This window comes from Scyliorhinus torazame, chromosome 18 (genome assembly GCF_047496885.1).
Source record: "Scyliorhinus torazame isolate Kashiwa2021f chromosome 18, sScyTor2.1, whole genome shotgun sequence".
In the NCBI taxonomy this organism is placed as follows: Eukaryota; Metazoa; Chordata; class Chondrichthyes; order Carcharhiniformes; family Scyliorhinidae; genus Scyliorhinus; species Scyliorhinus torazame.
In genome coordinates this window covers 95037460-95060483 of record NC_092724.1, presented here as the reverse complement: position 1 = coordinate 95060483, position 23024 = coordinate 95037460, and the positions used below count along the sequence as shown (strand labels likewise).

General features: G+C 46.9%; 1 protein-coding gene across 3 annotated transcripts in view; it reads right to left on the bottom strand.

The window, feature by feature from the left end:
* Positions 1–23024, bottom strand: part of cacna1g (calcium channel, voltage-dependent, T type, alpha 1G subunit) — a 541990-nt gene that overhangs the window by 298193 nt on the left and 220773 nt on the right. For all 3 annotated transcript variants that reach the window (XM_072483051.1, XM_072483052.1, XM_072483053.1), the window contains exon 9: positions 117–268. In XM_072483051.1, coding sequence (XP_072339152.1) covers positions 117–268 — 152 coding nt within the window. The remainder of the gene's footprint in view (positions 1–116; positions 269–23024) is intronic.

Sequence of the window (23024 nt, the reverse complement as noted above, 5' to 3'; positions counted from 1 at the left end):
TTATATTTCTCCTGAGATTTATTTTCAAATGCTTTTTTAAAAAAGATTCCTGTATGTGATATTTTACTGTTTAACACCTTAAATAAGTCCTTTTGCAGTCACTTATGACAGTTTACCTGATGACTACAATGATTCCATCAAAAATGTTGTAAGGGTTCTTGATGTATCCGAACGGCCCAGATACCAGGATCTTCAAAAGCATTTCCAATGCAAACAGGCTGGTGAAGACGATATTGCTGATCTCCAAGGCATTCGTCAGCTCTTCTGGCTGAAGGAGGAAATGTAAAATGCATCAGAATGAATGGAGGATAAATGTCTAGTTCAGCTGCCAGGCCTCTACTTCACTCATTTTATGTTGGGGGGGGGGGGGGGGGGGGCGGTTAAAATTACTTTCAAAGCAAATTATGAGCACTGAAATGCCATAGTATACAAGACTATGGACCAAACGCTAGTAAATGGTATTAGAATACATAGAAATATACATAGAAAATAGAAGGAGGCCATTCGGCCCTTCGAGTCTGCTCCGCCATTCATTATGACCATGGCTGATCAAGTTTAATACCCTGATCCAGCCTTCCCTCCATATCCCTTGATCTCTTTAGCCCCAAGAGCTTTGTCTAATTCCTTCTTGAAATTACACAATGTTTTGGCCTCAACTACTTTTCGTGGTAATGAATTCCTCAGATTCACCAATCTCTGGCTGAAGATATTTCTCGTCACCTTAGTCCTAAAAGGTTTACCCCTTATCCTGAAACTATGACCACTGGTTCTAGACTCCCCCATCATCGGGAATATTCTTTCTGAATCTACCCTGTCTAATCCTGTTCGAATTTTATATGTTTCTATGAGATCCCCTCTCACGCTTCTAAACTCCAATGAATATAATTCTAATCCTTAGTCACTCCTCATTTGACAGTCCTGCCATCCCATGAATCACCCTGTAAACCTTCTCTGCACTCCCTCCATAGCAAGAACATCTTTCCTCAGATAAGGGGCGAAATTCTCCCCCAACGGCGGGATGTCCGCCGACTGGCGCCAAAGCCGGCGCCAATCAGACGGGCATCGCGCCTGCCCAAAGGTGCGGAAGGCTCCGCATCTTTGGCGGCCTAGCCCCAACATTGAGGGGCTAGGCCGACGCCGGAGGGATTTCCGCCCCGCCAGCTGGCGGAAATGGCGTTTGTTTCCCCGCCAGCTGGCGCGGAAATGCGGCGCATGCGCGGGAGCGTAAGCAGCCGCTGTCAGTTTCCCAGCGCATGTGCGGGAGAGTCAGCGGCCGCTGTCAGTTTACCGCGCATCTGCAGTGGGGAGAGTCTCTTCCGCCTCCGCCATGGTGGAGGCCGTAGCGGAGGCGGAAGGGAAAGAGTGCCCCCACGGCACAGGCCCGCCCGCGGATCGGTGGGCCCCGATCGCGGGCCAGGCCACCGTGGGGGCACCCCCCGGGGTCAGATCACCCCGCGCCCCCCCCCAGAACCCCGGAGCCCGCCCACGCCGCCTGGTCCCGCTGGTAAATACCAGGTTTGATTTACGTCGGCGGGACAGGCAATTCCTGGGCGGGACTTCGGCCCATCCGGGCCGGAGAATCCAGCGGGGGGTCCCGCCAACCGGCACAGCCCGATTCCCGCCCCATCTCCGGGAGTGGAGACTTCGGCGGGGGCGGGGGCGGGATTCACGGCAGCCAACGGCCATTCTCCGACCCGGCGGGGGGTCGGAGAATGACGCCCAAGGATACCAAAACTGCCCACAATACCCCAGGTGTGGCCTCACCAATGCCTTATAAATAGGTGCTTGATGGCTGGCGCATACACGATGGGCTGAAGAGCTCTCTTCTGTGCCGTAAAATTCTATGACTCTATGACAAAGCATGTCAGTACTGTAGAGTATTAATGTTATCTGCCAATGAGAAGTGGTGTGTTTAGATGCAGAGAAAAGCTCTCCCTACTCTGTCTCAACAATATGCCTCAACCCCAGGCTCACAAGACTAACTGCAGATGTGCGAACCTTTCCACATCCATACATACAATGGCCTTTATGAAGATCACTGCCCAATGATGGCCATGCCCATTTGGAACTAGACTGATCAGAATTTCATGTAAGACACTTGCAACTAGTGTTTCTCAACCTGCGAAACCAACTGAACATTCCTAACTTGACCTCAGCTGAAATTTGCAATCTCAGCTTTGGTCAGTGAGTGAACTTGGAACCTACCTGGCTGGAATATCACATTGGGCGGCGCATGTACCCACTGATGCTCAGCTCCCCCCCCCCCCCCCACCTCCCCCCCCCCCCCCCCAACTCCCAAAAGTAATTTAATAAAATCCATTTTTAGGGTTCAGCAAGGGTCTAGAGCAATAGTGTGAAACATGCTTCTGCCAAATTGGAAGGCTGTTTTATGCCATGCATGATCTTTTCCATTGGCTTCAAAAGAAAGTTGGGCACAGTATAAAACGGACTGACCAACTTGGTATTGATCTCTTCAGTATTGCTGATGAAGAACAATTTCACCCTCATTGACTCCTATGTCTCTATTCCTCAAGGTAGCACTTGGGGCCATCTACAAGAGAAACCTAGTGAAGTACAATTTTAGGATTCATAGGAAGACATCAAATGTAAAAGTAAGTCGGACAAGTTGCAAAGCGAAGATAGAAGGAACACTGGACTGAGCTCCGAAGTTTGCCAGGATGGATAAAACTGTGTCGACAATGTAGAAATATCAAAGTTAAAACCATCAACTGATATTGTATAAGAACTGAGTGCTTGGGGAAGCTGAACCTATCTAACACATTTTCAGCCTTCCAGATGGAACTTAAGATTCATTTAAAAATCTTTCATTGATTGTCTGGCGTTGTTACTAAAATTGAATTCATTAAAACTGAGAAAACACTTGAAAAGTCCTCCACAGCACGCTGCCAATCCACTCAGCAGTTGGAAGCACAACTTCAGTGTATGAGACAATTACTGTGCCTCTTGAGTACTTCGTTAAATGTTGTGCTGCTCATTAAATTTGTTTTGCATCAGACAGTTAGCCAAACAGTCCTAATGAAGAGTTTAAATCAAAAATAAAGGTTCACGTCGTTTGGACTACTGTGGGTACCGTGAATTGAAAAGTCACACCACGACTAATTGCTTATAGTTCAATATTTCCCTCAGATGAGTTGTACACATTGTTCTTACAGAAATGTGCAACAAGCCTCTTAACAGATGATCTTGGTTGACAATACGGCAACAAATGGGTTATTTTTAAAATTAGGGCAATGGAGGTTTGAAGGCTACAGGACTGGATGGTGATGTTCTGAGGCGATGGAGGTGCAACTTCTACAGGGCTCAGTAACTTGAATTGTAAGATCAAATTCATTTAAAAAAAATGTTTTAAATTTCTTCGCCGCATGTGGCGCCGCTGGTGAGGCCAGCATTTATTGCTCATCCCTAGTTGCCCTTCAGAAGGTGGTGGTGAGTTGCCTTCTTGAACCACTTGAGGTGTCGGTATGCCCACTGTGCTGTTAGGTAGGGAGTTTCAGGATGTTGTCCCAGCGACAGCGAAGGAATGGTGAGTGACTTGGAGGGGAAGCTCCAGGTGGTGGGATACCCAGGTAACTGCTGCTCCTGTCCTTCTGGATGGTAGTGGTCGTGGGTTTGGAAGGTGCTGTCTAAGGAACCTTGATGAGTTACTGCAGTGTATCTTGTAGATGATACACATGACTCCACTCTTCAATGGTAGTAGAGGGTTTGAATGTTTGTGGAAGGGGGAGCAATCAAGCGGGCTGCTTTGTCCTGGATGGTGTTGAGCTTTTTGAGTGTTGTTGGAGCTGCACTCATCCAAGCAAGTGAGGAGTATTCAATTACACTCCTGATTTGTGCCTTGTAGGTGGTGGACAGGCCTTAGGGGATCAGGAGGGGAGTTACTCACCGTAGGATCCCTCGCCTTTGTTCTGCCCTGGTAGCCACAGTATTAACATGGCTAGTCCAGTTCAGGTTTTGATCAATGGTAACCCCCAGGATATTGATTGCGGGTGATTCTGCGATGCAAATGCCATTGAATGTCAAGGGCCGGTGGTTAGATCCTCTCCTGTAGGAGATGCTCATTGCCTGGCATTTGTTCTCTTCAATTTCTTTTCGGAGGTGGGAAAATTTCATAAAGCTTTATCTACCCGCAGAATGGAGCTGTGAATTATTGTGCTCTTTGCAAAGATGAAATACAACCTTGAAATTTAACATTTGTTAAAATGGCCTGTGCATGCGAGCTGTTTGGTAACCAGTCAGATTAACACATCTAGCTTTCCTTGGTCATGAGGCTGTCTCTAGAAGCAGACATCTTAAGGCTAGTTCAATATAGTCTCTCAAAGAGACAGACACTGATGAAGACTGCTGTCCTCAGACAGGTAACATGGGTGCACAGAAGTGCACAAAAAAGAGATTTTTGAACCCTGGAAAAGGAGCAGAGAAGGTACTGAGGACCTCAAAACACAGAAAGATTTAAAATCTGATAAAAGCTTCTGAAAAATGCAAAGGAAATCAGACAAAGGCTGCAAGTGACGCGTGGCTCAGAAATGCACACAGATAAATCTGCAAAAACAAAAGCTGCTGAAGAAAAGGATGAAAGAAAAGCACAGCCAGCAAGAGCAATTACTGGTTGCAAAGAAAAAGGATGAAGGAAACACCGACAAAAGCTGCAAGTAACTTACTGAGTGAGTAAAAAATAGCTGCATTAAATTTTTCAATCCCATCTCCAGTAACATTGGGCTGTGATGTGTGGCAAAACTGGCAGTTTTCTCAATTACAATGGCAAAGCTATGAGATTGCAACAGGCTTAATTAACAAACCTGGACTAATACGAGTAGCCACAATGTTAACACTGCTGGAGAGGGGCTGTCACAAAGTGTATACCACCCTAAATCTAGCAGGTGAGCAAAGAGAACAGACGGCAGCGATTTTGAAGCCTTGAATGCACATTTTGAACCCTGAGTGAATGTTACATATGAATGTTACGTATTCAACACTGGAGTTCAGAATGAAAATGGGACCATTGAGCAATACTTGACTACAGTCATGCAGCTAGCAGAATCATGTTAATTTGGACGCTTAAAAGATAATCTTCTTAAATATAAATTAGTCTTAGGTTTGAGATACCCCTAAGTGGGAGCAAATCTATGGAAAGATGAGAAACTGACGCTAATGAAAGTGGTAGACGTATGTCAAAATACTGTGAAACATCAGCTAGAGAATCTATTTGGCAGAGCAGACCAGGAAATACATAATACGGAGAGACAGTTCAAGCCAAAAGAACTGAGCAATTGCAGACAAAAGGCAGGCTGCAAACAGTGCGGAGGATGGCATGCGTCGGAAAAGTAGGACTGGCCAACATGGGGGAAGCAGTGTTTTAACTGTAAGAGGCAAAATCATTTTGCAAACAAGTGTTTGACCAGAGAAAAGCAAATAAGCCTACACAGATGACCATTGGAGAGATATCAGCAGACCAGTCTGATGAAAAACTATACACAATACAATAAGCTGGTTCGGTCAAGGCCATAAACAACAAATGGTTTGTGACTGTTACAATGATTGTAGCCATCTGGGATGGCCATGTCCCGATTACAAAATGGACACTTGCAAAGAATGCAGGGAAAATTGGACAATAGTAAGAAACGAGCAGGTGCAAGGTCTGTCTGTTGATTAGAACCATAAGCTCTCAGACAGGAGAGAAACTGCTAAGCAATCTACATACTAATAAGCCATCTCCGGGGACAAAAAGGAGACATTTAGATACACAATGTTAAGGCAGACACCCCGGCACCAGAAGAGACTAAAACAAAGCAGACCAACAGTCACCTAGGACACGCCCAGCAATCAGGGAACCACCCCTCTATTGGAGGAAGATCGATACGACTGATTGGGAAAGACCCAATTAATTGAGGCCAAGTTCAAGGCCCGCCCAAAAGCACGCAAAGCCCTTTTTAGTATAAAAGGTATTCCCCAAGGGAGAATCTTTCTCCTTTGGCTTTGGCTCTCAGCAAAGAGAAAGACCAGCCTAGCGGCTGCATCAGACCAAGTAAGTTCCAAGTCAACGCACGCTATGAGATAGACGCTCCTGTAAACAGCTCAAACCAGCAGCCTCAGAACCGAGCAACGGTCATTGTTCCTCTGACTGAGTGGGCACCCGAAGCTAAGTATAGGCTTTAGTAATAGTGGTAATTTAGTTTGTAGAGTTTATGCATGAGTAGATTTGACTATGTGTAAATAAATGAGCTTTGCTTTTGAACTTACTAACTGGTGTATCGAGTCATTGATCAGTATTCGGTTCTGAACCTTGTGGCGGTGTCGAAAGATACCTGGTGACTCTTGAGCAAACCTAATTAAACAGAGCCAAATTAAGAGCTAACCAAAATTAGCAACATTTACTGGCGATATCTGATGAGATTCGACTTAGAAGTGGCCTAACCACTCCGAGAGAACCCAAAATTTGAATTGAGAATCCAATTGGAAACAGAAAAACCACAAGCATAAGAACAGTACTGATCAAACCTCTGAGATTCGAAAGTGAGTTAATGCATCAGTACTAACAGGGATATAAGCTAAACCAGAGAGTTTGTTGCAAAAAACTGTCGGGTGCTTTGTAGGCCGGAAATTAGCGTAAGCCGTACCCGTGTTTACATCACCACTTTATCAACCCCGTTCCAAATTCAGTAGAGAACCTAGATAGAGAAAATGGCAATGAAGGCAATGGAATGCCTTATGAACCCCCAGGAATTCGAGGTTGCAGCGACCAGTAGAGTAGGACAGTGTCCCGTTTGGGAAGATGAGATCAGGAAATATCTCAAAGGGAAAGGATGGCCCCTTTGGAGTGAATTCTGCAATAATGAGGAAACAGGACCCGGGAGTATAGGACATACTTGGTGGGAGAACCTGTCAGAGATACACAAGAACAGCTTGGGGAAAGCTCGCAAGCCGATAGCAATCGTGTCCTGTTTGGCGCAATTGCGAGGCACAGAGGAAGTCGTTAGGACGCTCCGTAGAGAGATAGAGGAGAAATACAGAACCAGTGAGATAGACGTGAGTGAGGTAGAGAAGGACAATAGAGATTTAAAAGAGCAGTTAGCAGCAAGGGACAGAGAGGTGGATGATTCCAAGAGGGCACATCAGTCTTGTCTCACGCATTTGAACAGTTTTCAGACGCAATATGATCAGGCCTACCAGGACACGCAATGTGCGGTCTTGGTAAGACAAGAGACAGAACAGCAAGTGGAGAAATTGCAGAAGTAATGCAATGATTTAAAAGCAGCTCTACGAGCACTCCATACTTCCACAACGGAACAAAGGCAGAGCTCCGTAGACCACGCAAACTGCCGGAAGCAAATTGCAGAATTGCAATCTCTGCTTTCTATTCAAAATGGATTTCAAAGTACATTCGGACCCCAATTAGATCAAGAAAACGAGACTGCCCATAGATTCGTACATGGGACATGTACGCAGGAAAAATCCCAGAAAAGGAAAGCGCCCCAACCCCCAACCGAACAGGCAGAACACACCCCCATGAACCCTGTAACCACACACCGCAGGGCCACAGGAGAAGGAGAAGCAGATTTCCTTTATACAACCCCGTTAACCGTGACACAATTATGGGATGCGTGTGAACAAATTACACCGTTCCTCCCCACATCCGACTCCCACCAATTTTTCGCGAATGTCAAACAACAGGCTACCATGTACGGCCTGGACGAAAAGGAGCAAGTCAAGCTCACAGTTTTAAGCCTCGACCCTTCAGTCGTAGCAGCCCTTCCCAACCCACAGAATGTAGGAGGAGGCACACTCCAAGAGATGCACACAGCGATCCTTGATGCGATCGGCTTTAACAGAGGAGACCCCGTAGAAGGCCTAAATAAGTGTAGGCAAAAGAAGACAGAGCACCCCACAGCGTTTGCTGGACGTTTGTGGATTCACTTCACCGCAGTCTTTGGAGAGTTAGCCCGCGCCCATTTGTCCCCAGATAATATGGCCAAATGGACCCGAATTCTAGTCTCCCACACCACAGACGCAGGACGAAAAGCTTGCGCAAATTATGACCCCTCAGATGAGGCCCACAATGAAAAATGGATTTTGAAGAGATTGTCCCGCGCTTGGGAGCAATCAATTGCAGGCAAAACCGCATTTATAACACCCGATGAAGAGCAGGCAGAGATGAACCCAGTTAAAGCACACCAGAACCCCACATGGGTAAATGAGGGCAGGAACAGCCCACCCCATCGCAAAACTCAGAAATGTTACAACTGTGGACAGCTAGGACACTTTGCACGAGAGTGCAACGCACTCCAGAAGCAGCAGAGAAGCCAACAGACAGGCACCCTAAACAGGAATAGGGCCAAGCCGATCCATAGCATTAGCGCCCATTCAGAGAACGCAGACATGAACGGCACCGACTGACGGTGTTCGGGCTCCCCAAATTGGGTCTGTGACACCCTTTGTTCCAGTGAGACACGTGGCCCACAACAGACACCATCTGTTTAGCACACTGGGCTAAATCGCTGGCTTTTAAAGCAGACCACGCAGGCCAGCAGCACGGTTCAATTCCTGTACCAGCCTCCCGACAGGCGCCGGAATGTGGCGCCTAGGTGCTTTTCACAGTAACTTCATTGAAGCCTACTTGTGACAATAAGCGATTTTCATTTCATTTCATTTCATTTTTCATTTCATCACACTCAGCGGTTTTACAGGCCATTTACAACAGGGGCACATCATAGCCCCTGTAGCGATACAAACAGGGAACATCACGACTAAGCACCCTGTAGTTTTGGTCGATCTGTCCCAGACAGCAGAACATATCCTTGGGATCGATTTCATGAGCTTCCATAACCTTTCTTTTGACCCAGTTAACAAGTGTGTTTGGAAAATGGCAAAAGCAGCACGAGCCCCCGCCACGCTCACAGTAGGAGAGTATGTAAACAGGATTAGCTCAGTAGGAGACTTCTGGTTCGACCCTCGAGCCATTAGTGCAGACAAACAGGTTAGGGCAGTCCTGCAGGAACATAAAGCAGCATTTGCACAGCACAAGCACGACTGTGGCAATTTGGCTGGCTTTGTGAACATTACAGGTCCCGACCCTAAACTCCAGAAGCAGTACGGATTTCCCCAGGAAGCAGAGGGAGAAATCTCCAAATCGTAGAGAGTTTGTTGGATCAAGGCGTACTCAGATCAGTAGCCTCCACAAACAACGCACCAATTTGGCCCGTCAGGAAACCGGATGGATCATGGCGACTGACCATTGATTACCGGGAACTGAACAAAGTAACCCCAGCAGCAGCCCCCACCGTAGCCACGAGTCCCGAGACCATGCTCAAACAGGGACTTCAGTCAAAAAAAAATTCGGTTTTGGACATTAGTAATGGCTTTTGGTCCATTCCATTGGCTAAAGCGTACCAGTACAAATTCGCCTTTACATTACAAGGGCAACAGTACACGTGGACGTGCCTTCCACAAGGCTTCCACAACTCCCCCTCCATTTTCCACCGACAGCTGGCAAATGGTTTAGCAAACTTTTCCCGCCCCGATTGTCTGGTCCAGTACGTAGACGACTTGTTACTGCAGACAGACAGAAAAGGAGAGCACATTTCGCTTCTCGCCGAACTCCTAGCACTCCTTAAAGAAATTGGTTGTAAGTCAACCCCAAGAAGGCCCAGATTCTGAAAGAAAGTGATTTACTTGGGAACAGTGATCACTCATGGTAAACGCGAGATCGAGCACAAGAGAATTGACTTGATCGTCAAATTGCCCCTTCCCCACAATGTCTCAGCCCTTCGGTCATTTTTAGGACTGGTTGGCTACTGCCGAAACCATATTGACGGTTTCGCCACTAAAGCAGTGCTCCTATCCGACCTTCTCAAGAAGCAGGCATCTTGGGAATGGCTTCCACAGCATACAGATGCCGTGGACGCTTTAAAAAGAGCACTCAGCACAGCCCCCGCACTACACGTCCCAGATCCACATTCCCCGTACGCTATCGAAGTAGCAAGCACCGACCGAACCCTTTCGGCTGTACTCCTCCAGGAACGCCATGACCAATTATGCCCCATAGCATACGCCTCATGCGTGTTAGACCCCGTCGAGAAAGGATTTTCTGCCTGTGAAAGGCACCTGCTCGCAGTTTTTTGGGCAGTGCAATACTTCGCCTACATTACAGGACTCAACCCCATCACCATCCTCACAGAACACACACTGACACAGCTATTGTGTGACGGCCGACTTAAAGTGGCACAGTCAGCCAAATCCGCGCAGCCTGTTGGAACCTTCTTTTGCAGGGACGGGACATCACGGTAAAGAGAACCAAAACCTACACATTCCTTGCCGATAATTTGCAGTATGCAGGCACCCCTCATGAATGTGAGATCATCACCACTAAACAGAACACAGGCCCATTTATTCCCAAAACACCTCCCAGGAAAACAGGTAGTACACTCCAGAGACCCCAGCCCACAGACAGGTGCGCACCCCTGAAGATTTATGTGGATGGCTCATCCACAGTGTTAAACGGAGAGAGAATTACCGGTTGCGGTACATATGTAGAGGACGCGCAGGGACGCTCTCTAGATGAAATTTCATTGAAGTTGCCAGGACACTTAGGCTCGCAGGCAGCCGAACTGGCAGCGATTGCATATATTGTAGACCGCCCAGACTCGTTCCCGACCCCCGCAGACATCTATTCAGATAGCTTGTATGTCTGTAATAGCTTGACAGAGTTCCTACCACTCTGGGAAACAAGAGGATTTGTTTCCGCGGCCGGTAAACCCCTACCCTCAGCCCCATTACTCCGCCATATCTTAGAGACAGCGAAGGATAGAAAATACGGAATAATCAAGGTTCGCAGTCATCACCGTTCTTCCCCCCTGGTAACGTTAAAGCGGACGCCCTAGCGAAGGCAGGCTCCAGGCATGGTTATTTTTGGAACCCCCCCGAAAGCACCCCAGTACACGCAGTTCAGGTCTCACAGACCAATATTCAGGATCTAGCGAAGGCACAGAAAGAGGACGAGAAACTCAGGGAAGTCTGAAAGGGAACCTTCCCAGTCCCATACGACAAGTTTAGAAGCGCAATCACCACACACGACGGTTTGATTTTAAAGGATGATCTTTATATAGTTCCCAGCCAGGACAGGAACCAGATCATTTGTCAGTTCCATGACAATCATGGACACCAAGGAATTGAACCCACCCTAGCCCACCTCAGACCGCTCTGCTAGTGGCCTGATTTAAAAATCGATGTAACACACTACATTGAGAATTGCTTAATCTGTGCCCAGAACAATCCGGACAGATATACTAAAAAGGCTCAACTTAGTCATACCTGCCCCGTTAATGGACCCTGGACAAACCTCCAGATAGATGATATAGGACCCCTAACCCCGTGCAGAAATGGTTACAAGTATGTGTTGGTGGTCATAGACACCTTCACAAAATGTGTGGAAGCATTTCCATCACGAACTAATACGGCCAAGACAATGGCTAAAATATTAACACACCACATCTTTACAAGATGGGGCCTCCCACGCAGTATGGAGTTCGATCAAGGCTCCCATTTCACCGGACGTGTAATGAAAAACGTCCTCACGATTTTCGACATTAGACAAAAGTTCCATATCGCATACCACCCCCAGTCAAGTGGTATTGTAGAACGAATGAATAGGACATTGAAAGCCACCCTCAGGAAAATGGTACAGCAGAATAACAGCACCTGGGATTCAGTACTCCCATTTGCTTTAATGTTTTTAAGAAACACGGTATCCACGTCCACAGGATACACCCCCCACACCCTCATGACCGGACGCCCCATGAAAGGCATTGAGTATTTATTAGGACTGGATTTGGCCAGCCCCGCAGTTACAGCCCTCACACATGAAAACACGGTTACACAACTGATACAGAACATAAAGGCAGCCCAACTCGCAGCAGCAGTGAGACTTGGAACCAGGAAGAAACAGAGCAAGGCTTGTTTCGACAAAACAGTACACACCACTGAGTTTTCAGTAGGGCAACAAGTTATGCTTTCCCTTTACAACCCCAGTTCATTCCTTTCCCCAAAATTTTCCAGACCGTACTCCATTTTGGACAAAGTCAGCCCCTCAGTCTACAAAATAACCTATCTCAATGGTAAGTCTGCATGGTTTCATATAAACCAGCTCAAAGCAGAATAACCACACACACCACATCCTGCTCGCAGCAACAGACGAGCACGCCCTGCCCACAGATGACGCATTCCTACCCTTCCCCAACCACTCCAGCCCGCCCTCAGACACAAAGAACAAACAAAGAAATGTACAGCACAGGAACAGGCCCTTCGGCCCTCCAAGCCCGTGCCGACCATGCTGCCCGACTAAACTACAATCTTCTACACTTCCTGGGTCCGTATCCCTCTATTCCCATCCTATTCATGTATTTGTCAAGATGCCCCTTAAATGTCACTATCGTCCCTGCTTCCACCACCTCCTCCGGTAGCGAGTTCCAGGCACCCACTACCCTCTGTGTAAACAACTTGCCTCGTACATCTACTCTAAACCTTGCCCCTCTCACCTTAAATCTATGCCCCCTAGTAATTGACCCCTCTACCCTGGGGAAAAGCCTCTGACTATCCACTCTGTTTATGCCCCTCATAATTTTGTAGACCTCTATCAGGTCTCCCCTCAACCTCCTTCGTTCCAGTGAGAACAAACCGAGTTTACTCAACCGCTCCTCATAGCTAATGCCCTCCATACCAGGCAACATTCTGGTAAATCTCTTCTGCACCCTCTCTAAAGCCTCCACATCCTTCTGGTAGTGTGGCGACCAGAATTGAACACTATACTCCAAGTGTGGCCTAACTAAGGTTCTATACAGCTGCAACATGACTTGCCAATTCTTATACTCAATGCCCCGGCCAATGAAGGCAAGCATGCCGTATGCCTTCTTGACTACCTTCTCCACCTGTGTTGCCCCTTTCAATGACCTGTGGACCTGTACTCCTAGATCTCTCTGACTTTCAATACTTCAACACAACTTCAACTCTGCCCCCAGAGGCACGACTCCGCCTCTCCCTTCCCTCAACCAGCAGCAACAGCGACAGTGATAGCGACCACGATGACGATAGCCACAGCACACCACATTACGACTATACCCCTGCACCAGGCCCCACTCCCAGCAAATCTGAGCATGATTCTACTGACCCATTTGAGATTACATACATCAAAGCCCCTGACTCAGACCCACCGCCTGTCGATTACGGATTGAAGCATAGTAGCTCCAACCTTGACACACGATTCTGACACCGAGACAATTTGTTCAGGCTCATCCGGAATGATGAGATGGACCCCAATTCGCCCCAAGCAGCTTTAGCACGGTTACTACAGTCAAGAGTTTGGCAGCCGGGAGAAGATGATGACTTAGAGTCTGACTCCCACCAAACTCATCCCTTTGTGACTTTGTTCGTTATTGAGCAGTGAGGTGTCCAGATGATGGAGAAAAAAGGAACCGCTGGAGAGATCCGGTGTCCTTTCTGATAGAACCTGCACCATGTTTGTTGAATGTTTGTTCGTTAATGTTAACGTTAAGTGTTGTTCGTAAACTCAAAAGTTTTCACGGCCCCACGTCACCACTCCTTTAACGCCCCCTGGCTGTTAATGGAACAAGTTTGTCCCCAGACAATAGTTCAGAGGAACTAGTTTGTCGACAGAACACGACTCATAGTTGCTCTCCTAATTCGAGAGGCAGCCCCCCACGACGATCACATTCTTATCCACTCTTGCCGGTTGCTCAGGCAGTGGAGAAACGGCATTGGTCCCCGCCCTGCCTGAGGACCTGCCTCTGGTCAGCTACACTCAGGTAGAGCACATACAGCATTGATCACCGTCAAACCCGGGGATTCCACCCATTTCTTACCCGCCGCGGCCCATAAGCACCCCATTTTTGCCTCGGTACGTTCAAAATTCTTTTGTTTGGTTTTGGCAACCCTTAGGTTGCTTCCCTATGCTATTTACATCCTCAAACACTGGGATGGTAAATCACACAGGCTGCGAGACGGCTCGCAGTATGGCAATATTTTTCTTAGATGTCTAGTCCAAATATTCGGTTAAAAAAAAATGAGGGAGTCACAGATGGTGACCAATTATAAAGGGAAATTGGCAACAAAGGACAAACAGACAGACATACGAGATGTTAAGCAAGATAATAACAGAAATTATGCTTGTGTTCACAGAACTCCGGAAACCCAGGAACCCCAGAGGAAGACAAAGAAGAAGACCGACAAAGATGAAGACAGCCTTCGTGTTCACGTGGATCTTAGCGGGATCCCTTCAGTTGCACGTGGACGCTACCCCCCGACCCCTACCACACAAACCGTAAATGATTCCCACCCCTGTAATACACGGAACCCCGAGATAACTAGCCCCGCGACAGCTAGCAATACCCCGACCTGGTGTGATATGTTTATCACCTGGTACTCACTCTCATATGTAGTCGAAGCACTCTGAGTGCTGGTGATACTTTGCAGTGTCGTGCAAACATTTAGAGTTTGGAAATGGCGAAAGAGAGCATATCGCTCTCGCACCCCGGTATACAGGTTTAGGTCCCCATTTTCGGATTTCACCAGACCACCGAACCCATTGGGATGGATTAAAGAGCATCCATTTTCTTTATGTATTCTGTGGAATAAAGAGATGTAAACCTCTGTGTCTGACTGCCAGGCCAGAGAAATTTGTGTGCTGCTATTTTGTACAGTTTAAGATGTATAGATTATTTTTGGATTGTTTGTATTTTTGGATTGTTTGAATGAGGATAGTTTATTGAGAATAGTTAGAGGTTCCAGTTTTTTATTTTTCTGTAATGCATGTATTAATGGCATAGCGCCCCGTAGAGTTTTATGATAATGAATGTATTTAAAATGGTAAAATTGTGTTGCATAGGATAGGACAGTGTAGAGACTAAGTATGGGTGCCCCAGTTGGTCAGAGGATGAAGACGACATAGTAGTGTGATCCTTCACGCTTCGCGTTGAGGATCACAAGGAGGGAGTGTAGCCACCTGGGATGGCCACGTCCCGATTACAAAATGGACACTTGCAAAGAATGCAGGGAAAATTGGACAATACTAAGAAACGAGCAGGTGCAAGGTCTGTCTGTTGATTAGAACCTTGAGCTCTCAGACAGGACAGAAACTGCTAAGCAATCTACATACTAATGAGTCATCTCCGGGGACAAAAGGGAAACATTTAGATACACAATATTAAGGCAGACACCCCGGCACCAGAAGAGACTAAAACAAAGCAGACCAACAGTCACCTAGGACACGCCCAGCAATCAGGGAACCACCCCTCTATTGGAGGAAGATCGATAAGACTGATTGGGAAAGACCCAATTAATTGAGGCCAAGTTCAAGGCCCGCCCAAAAATGGGGGAAACCCTTTTTAGTATAAAAGGTATTCCCCAAGGGAGAATCTTTCTCCTTTGGCTTTGCTCTCAGCGAAGAGAGAGACCAGCCTAGCAGCTGCATCAGACCAAGTAAGTTCCAAGTCAACATACGCTACGAGATAGACGCTCCTAGTTGCTACCCTGTAAACAGCTCAACCCAGCAGCCTCAGAACTGAGCAACGGCCATTGTTCCTCTGACTGAGTGGGCACCCGAAGCTAAGTATAGGCTTTAGTAATAGTGGTAGTTTAGTTTGTAGAGTTTATGCATGAGTAGATTTGACTGTGTGTAAATAAATGAGCATTGCTTTTGAACTTACTAACTGGTGTATCGAGTCATTGATCAGTATTCGGTTCTGAACCTTGTGGCGGTGTCGAAAGATACCTGGTGACTCTTGAGCAAACGTAATTAAACAGAGCCAAATTAAGAGCCAACCAAAGTTAGCAACATGATGACCCCAGAAGGAGAGTATAAAGTGAATAAGAAATATCAGATAGACGTTGGTGCATCATGCAACATAATGACCTTCACTGATCTGTACGAAGTAGCTCAAACGGCAATCCGTAAATTTAAAAAAATGTATTTTATTCGTCCATGGGATATGGACATCGCTGGCTAGACCTATTTATTGCCTATCCCCGAGGGCAATTAAGAATCACCCACATTGCTGAGGATCTGGTGTCACATGTAAGCCAGACCAAGTAAGAACGACAGATTTCCTTCCCTAAAGAACATTAGTGAACCAGATGGGTTTTTACGGCAACCGGCAATGGTTTCATGGCTATCATTAGACTTTTAATTCCAGATTTTTATTGAATTCAAAGATTACCATTTGCCCTGGCGGGATTTGAACCCGGGTCCCCAGAACATTACACTGGGTCTGGATTACTAGTTCAGTGACAATACCACTACGTCACTGCTTCAAAAGTAGGATTGAGGCTTATAATGGCACAGGACTCATACTGAGTGGTCAAATTAGTCTGACAACGGAATGCAATGGAAAGAAGGAAGATGTAGAGTTCCAGATTATAGGTGGGACACAACAGTCATTCATTTCAGCTGTAGCAAGTCTAAAGCTGGGGCTGGTAAAACTGAATGTGCCAATAGATAAAGGACAACAAAAGACCCCAGCGAAAAGGCAACAAAAGCCAACAGGGTGAGGGAGACAAACCATCCCAGAGAGAGATAGATAGAGAAAGAGAGAGACAATATTCAAGTAAACCAAAAAATGGTTGCCGACCACATCAGAGTAATTAAATGCATGAGCTAAAGTGAAATGACTAATCAATAAATTTGAAGAGCAAGATTCCAGTTGAGTATGTACCTTTGGAAAGGCACAATAAACTTCAATGAACCAAGCTGTGCGAGATCAGAACAAAGAAATTTCAGGGACAACACAGAGGTTATTGGTGGAAAAAATGTCCCACAATTCCACAGTTGGCATCTCAAAGTGGGAGTTGAAAAAAGTCAACCACATAAAGAGGTGCAACTGCAGGCATCTGTACTCAACTAGCGAAGTTGCTCCTGTTCCGCAATCGGGAAGAAGGAATCTCACCAGTTGTATTAAGTACAGAACTACCATCAATCCCAGAAGTCCATGTGTCCCCAACAACCTGAATGAACACTAACAGTCACCAAGGCAACAAGGACCACGAGAACGGCACTCTCTGAACAAAGAACATTCCACAAATAAGCAGCCAATGTCAACGTGTGTGCATTCCATGAAGAGACCTGCAAGGTTTAAAGACTGTGTGTGAAAGACATGTGCAGTAACTGACTAGTAGAATAAATAGTTGTTAATAAATGAGAACTGGGGTATACAGTGGATAGCTTGGGTAACTCACAGTCACACAGGATGATGCAAGCAAATGTGTCTTTTTGCTAGGAAAAGGGGGATGCTTATATCTTTTGTTTAGGTTTTGAAATGTAACCAGCCTGATTGACACATCTAGCTTTCTGCAGACACGTGACTATTTGATGCGGCTGCACCTGCAGGCAGATATCTTAAGGCCAGTTCAATAAAGTCTCACACAGAAATGGACACTGATGAAGACTGGTGCCCTTATACATGAAAAACTAGCCTAACCTTTCTAGCCAAATATCCAACTGCATTTATTTTGAATGTTCTTAATTGTCTCTAAGTTCTAGCATGACTGACTTCCAAATATTTGAGTAACAAATTTCTTTCTAACACTTCTCTAGTCCTACGGCAGTGCAAACCCTCCCGTGGATTTCCCCACAGCATGGCTTGGCTTCAATGGGATTTCCCATCGACAGCGGCAGGAGCAGAGAATCCCGCTGCCAGCGAATGGCGCGCGCCCCCTCCCGCCGCTGAGAAACACGCGACTGGGAGGTTGGAGAATCCCGCCCTACATGTTCAGCAGCTTAATTAAGTCCTGATTTGAGTTTCTTCACTCTAGGGTGTAACAAAATAAGCTATCAAAGGCTAAAGTGTACTCAAGTGCAGTACATAGAACATAGAACATACAGTGCAGAAGGAGGCCATTCGTCCCATTGAGTCTACACCAACCCACTTAAGCCCTCACTTCCACCCTATCCCCTAACGCAATAACCCCTCCCAACCTTTTTGGTCACTATGGGCAATTTATCATGGCCAATCCACCTAACCTGCATGTCTTTGGACTGTGGGAGGAAACCGGAGAACCCGGAGGAAACCCATACAGACACAGGGGGAACGTGCAGACTCAGCTCAGACAGTGACCCAGCGGGGAATCGAACCTGAGACCCTGGCGCTGTGATGCCACAGTGCTATCCACTTGTGCTCCCGTGCTGCCCTGTACTGAGGGAGAACTGCACTGTTGGAGGCGCTGTCTTTTGAATGAGAAGTTAACCTGCCACCTTTCAGGTGAATGAGGGAAGAAGTGTAAGGCCAATCTGAATCCCTCAACTAGTATCTTATTTGTTGTTTGGCAAGTGAGCCAGACATGGTTGTCATCCTGGCAGGTACGAATAATCATGGACAGCAGGGTGGTCTTTTTGGCATGTAACTTTTATTCAACTCTATTTATTTGGTGACATACCATGACTGTGAGTTGTTGATGAACCATCCTGACTTGGGGTTAGTCTGGTCGTCTGGCCTTGACTTCTCACATTCACGTCAGCAAAACAGTTTTGAAAAATTGGACTGAAAGTGGTTAAAGCAATTTTTATTTAGGCTCTTGAAATCGACTTTAATCTGAGACTGTAAAAGCTGCTATCCCGATCACCCCCCCCCCCCCCCCCCCCCCCCAATAGTGCCAGATTCATCCAATATTAACCCTTTCACTGGGCAAACCAGGTCAGAAAATCTAGGCTGGCACATCACCTTCCTTGAATGTGCAGCCCGCATTAGGGTCAAAGTGATGGACTTTGATGAAGAAAGCTGGTCGGAGGCTCCAGATCAGCAGAATCGTATATATATGATGGATCTGAATTAATTCCTGACCATGCTGAGACCTATTGCTTACACTGCCATTTGCTGTAGCAAAGAGAGAGGCCTCAGTAGGCCATTACATGTTGCTAAATTGTTGATTTAACAATAGGCTGCTGTTAAATTAATTATGCCTCAGACAACATATTTGGTTGTTTAGCTGGTGATTTGTTTGAGCAACAGCTTGTATTTATATAGCGGCTTTAACATAGTAAAACATCCCTAGGAGCTTTGCAAGAAGCCAAAGAAGGAAATTTTAGGGCATGGCATTGGTGCAAATCAATAGGCTCGATGGACAGATTTCTCATTCAACAGTCTCTTTAAATTGCAGATTATTGCTGTATGAAGGCAAGTTTTTATTTTTTCGTCTCTGGTAATTTACAAACATTTTAGTTGTTCAAATGCTCCATATTTGATAGACAGTCATGTTTCTGTAGTGAATATTTTCTGGCCTGCGAGAAACGGAAGAGGATGTTTGCATAAGTTTGCCCTGTACCAGTTAATAGGTTGTTCAATTCTGTATATGTGTTTTGCAGTACGTCTTCAGGGTTGAATACGAGCATGCCTTGGCAGCCTGATTTTTTAAAAAGATTTTAGTCGATGCCATTTAACTGCCAAACATAAATGGGTAGTTACAAGAAGCCAAATTCTCAGGAGCCATCGCACGCTGTTCAGTTCCATATCCTTGACATCTGTTCTATAATTTGGGACTAAATGAATTGTTTTACATTATAGACGTGTCAGTAAAATTAAACAAACTGATTACAGTGCACTTTAACATACAACACATGAAACTATCTTACCTGCTCAATTACCATCAAATATCCCAATTTGTGAGCCAACATGCAATGCAGCAAAGCATTCGGCAAATAAGACCACTTAGTCTCACTCAGACAGCAATTGGTGAAGAGGTGGCATGGTGGCACAGTGGTTAGCACTGCTGCCTCACACACTGCTGCCTCACAGTGCCAGAGACCCAGGTTCAATTCCGGCCTTGGGTGACTGTGTGGAGTTTGCACATTCTCCTCGTGTCTGCGTGGGTTTCCTCCGGGTGCTCCTGTTTCCTTTCACAGTCCAAAGACGTGTAGGTTAGGTGGATTGGCCATTCTAAAATTGCCCCTTAGTGTCCAGGGATGTGCAGGTTAGGTGGGGTTATGAGGATAGATCAGAGGAGTGGGCCTGGGGGAAGAAAGACCCAAGGGGAAAGCCGAGGATTTGGGGGTGGGGGGCACTAAGCTGGCTACGATAATCCGCACATGGCAGCCAGGAGAACATCCACAAGGTGTGTATGGTTGAACCCACACGAGTGGGGGGGAAACAGAAACCCTCCGGCACAATAGTCCCTGGTACGTCTGGCTCATACCGGCCCAGTAAAAGGATCCAGAGTCTTCACCCATCTGAAAAGTATGAAAACCAACATAGTCTTCCTCCAGGAGACCCACCAAAGGGAGAATGACTGAATATGGGTAAGAAGGAGGTGGGTGGGACAGATTATCATTTGTGCTATGGGATGAAGGCTGGGGGACGGCCATGCTTCTCAATAAAAAGACAACATTTACAGCGACAATGACGGTTGCGGACCAAGAGGGACGGTACATCATGGTTAATGGTATCCTGGAAGGGCACCAGTGGTACCCATAAACGTGTATGCTCCCAACTGGGACGATGCAGAATTCATGAAGAAAACCATGGCAGAAATCCCTGAAACAGGCACACACCAACTCATCATGGGGGGGACGGGGGATGGGCACGGGGACGGGGAGGGGGGGGGGGGGGGGGGGGGGACTTTAACAGTGTACAGGTCCTATGGACAGACAGATCAAACTCCAAATCGGGGCAAAAGAATATAACATGGCGAAGGTACGGGCATGTTCATAGAACAGGTGGGGGCACTGGACGTTTGGAGATTCACACACTCAGAGAGAAGATCTCCTTCTTCTCCCACATACACAGGGTACATATTAGGATCGACTTCTTTGTAGTGAGAAAAGTGGTGCTTCCAGGGGTTGTAGGAGCGTAGTACTCCGTAATAGTAATCTCCGACCACGCTCCACATTACGTGGACGAGAGGTTGGAAATGAGCCAGACCCGACGCCCCCTCATGGAGGCTGGATACGGCCCTCCTGGGCGATAAGGCATTCTGCGAACAGATATCACAGGCCCTAGTGGGTATGTTACCAACAACCAAAATGTGGAGGCATCACCCTCCACGTTCTGGGAGGTGATGAAGGCAGTGATAAGGTGGGAAATTATTGCGTACAAGGCAGGCAAAGATAGGAAGGAGAGGGCGGCTAGTCCGGAGCTGGTCGACTTCATACTGGAGGTAGACCGATGGTACTCCTCAGCTCCGGCAGTAGAGCTACTAGCAAAGAGGAAGAAGCTACAAATAGACTTTGACCTGCTCTCCACGGGGAAAGCAGTGCATCAGCTCCGCCAGACACGAGGGACCTTCTACAAACATGGAGACAAAGCCAACCACCTGTCGGCTCACCAGCTGTGAAAACAGCCTCAAGGGAAATAGCCCAGGTTAGGGACAGCAGTGGCAGGCTAATCGCTACACTGCAAAGGGTTAATGAGGCGTTCACGACCCTCTAACTGTCCACTTCCAAGCCCTCCCGAGAGGGACTCGGGGATGAACCAGTTCCTTGACAGACTGGGCATGCCAGTTGTGGGGGAAGAGAAGAGACACACCTAACCCTAGGCCTTTGTCTCCCTGATCGCCCGCCGAATAATCCTGCTCAGCTGGCAATCGGCAGCACCGCCCAAGGCTGCAGACTGGCTGTCCAACCTGGCGGAATTTCTCAAACTGGAGAAAATAAAATTTGCCATCCGAGGGTCAGAAGAGTGCTTCCACAGGGCGTGGAAGCCATTCACCAACTTGTTCCAGGATCTGTTCGTGGCCAGAAACCAATAGACGAAAGGGAAGGGGGCAGGGGACACAAGTGAGTCACGGGACAGAGATGAAAAGCACAGACGGGGGAAAGGGATGGGGGTGGCGGGTGAGGACACACAAGGAAATCGAGAGGCACAAGGGACTAAAACTGCTGACAGATATCTGTAAAGACGCGTCCAGGCCAAACTGGGAACTACAACAAAGGACCCTGCGCAAAAAGGGGACACGGCCACAGCAGGAGGGAAAGCAATTGTCTGCAAATATCTGGGTTGACTTCTGCCTGTCTTTTTACCTTCTTTTTCTCCTTGCTTGTTTTTGTTAGTTGTTTTGTTTCTTTTTCTGTGGTCGGCGCGGTTATGTAAAGTGTAACATATAGCAAATGTTATTAAATGAATTCAAGATGGCGCTGGAGTGTTGGGACTCTCTGCGAGCTCTCTCAAACAGATCCTCTTTTTACATTTCTTATAACCGTACTCCCTATTTTGTATTTTCTTTTCTTTTCATGTACTAAATTATCTGTTCGATCTGCTCGCAGAAAAATACTTTTCACTGTACCTCAGTACACGTGACCATAAACAAATCCAATCCAAAAGAAGTTGTGTAATACAAAATGTGAAAACCCTTTGAAAAAAAAGAGAGTTTAATTACAGGTTTATGGAGTCTTGGAATAGAGTGACCCGTCAAGGCTGCACTATATAACTGTTGGAGGTCAACCAGTTAACCCGCCAACCACTTGTTCACTTGTCCGTCCAAGGTTGCTGTGGCTGCCAGGTTTCGAGTTACAGGTCAACCCTTCAGTTTCCATTCATGAGCCAGGCTGGTCAATCAGCAACCTGCCAGGCCTGCCAATTTTCAGATTAGCAAGCTTGCGGGCGGCATGTGGCGCAGTGGTTAGCACTGGGGACTGCGGCGCTGAGGACCCGGGTTCGAATCCCAGCCCTCGGTCACTGTCCGTGTGGAGTTTGCACATTCTCCCCACGTCTGCGTGGGTTTCACCCCCACAACCCAAAGATGTGCAGGATAGGTGGATTGGTCACGCTAAATTGCCCCTTAATTGGAAAAAAAATAATTGGGCACTCTAAATTTATTTTTAAAAAGATTAGCAAGCTTGCCATAGGGATTGAATTGAACCTGAACTTCTGGGCATGTCACCTTGATCTGAAAGGGATGTCCTCACCCACAAAATCGTAGAATGGTTGCAGCACAGAACAAGGCCGTTCAGCTCATCGTGCCTGTGCTACCTCTCTGAAGGAGTAATCCACCTACAGCCTCTCCCATGCCTTCTCCCC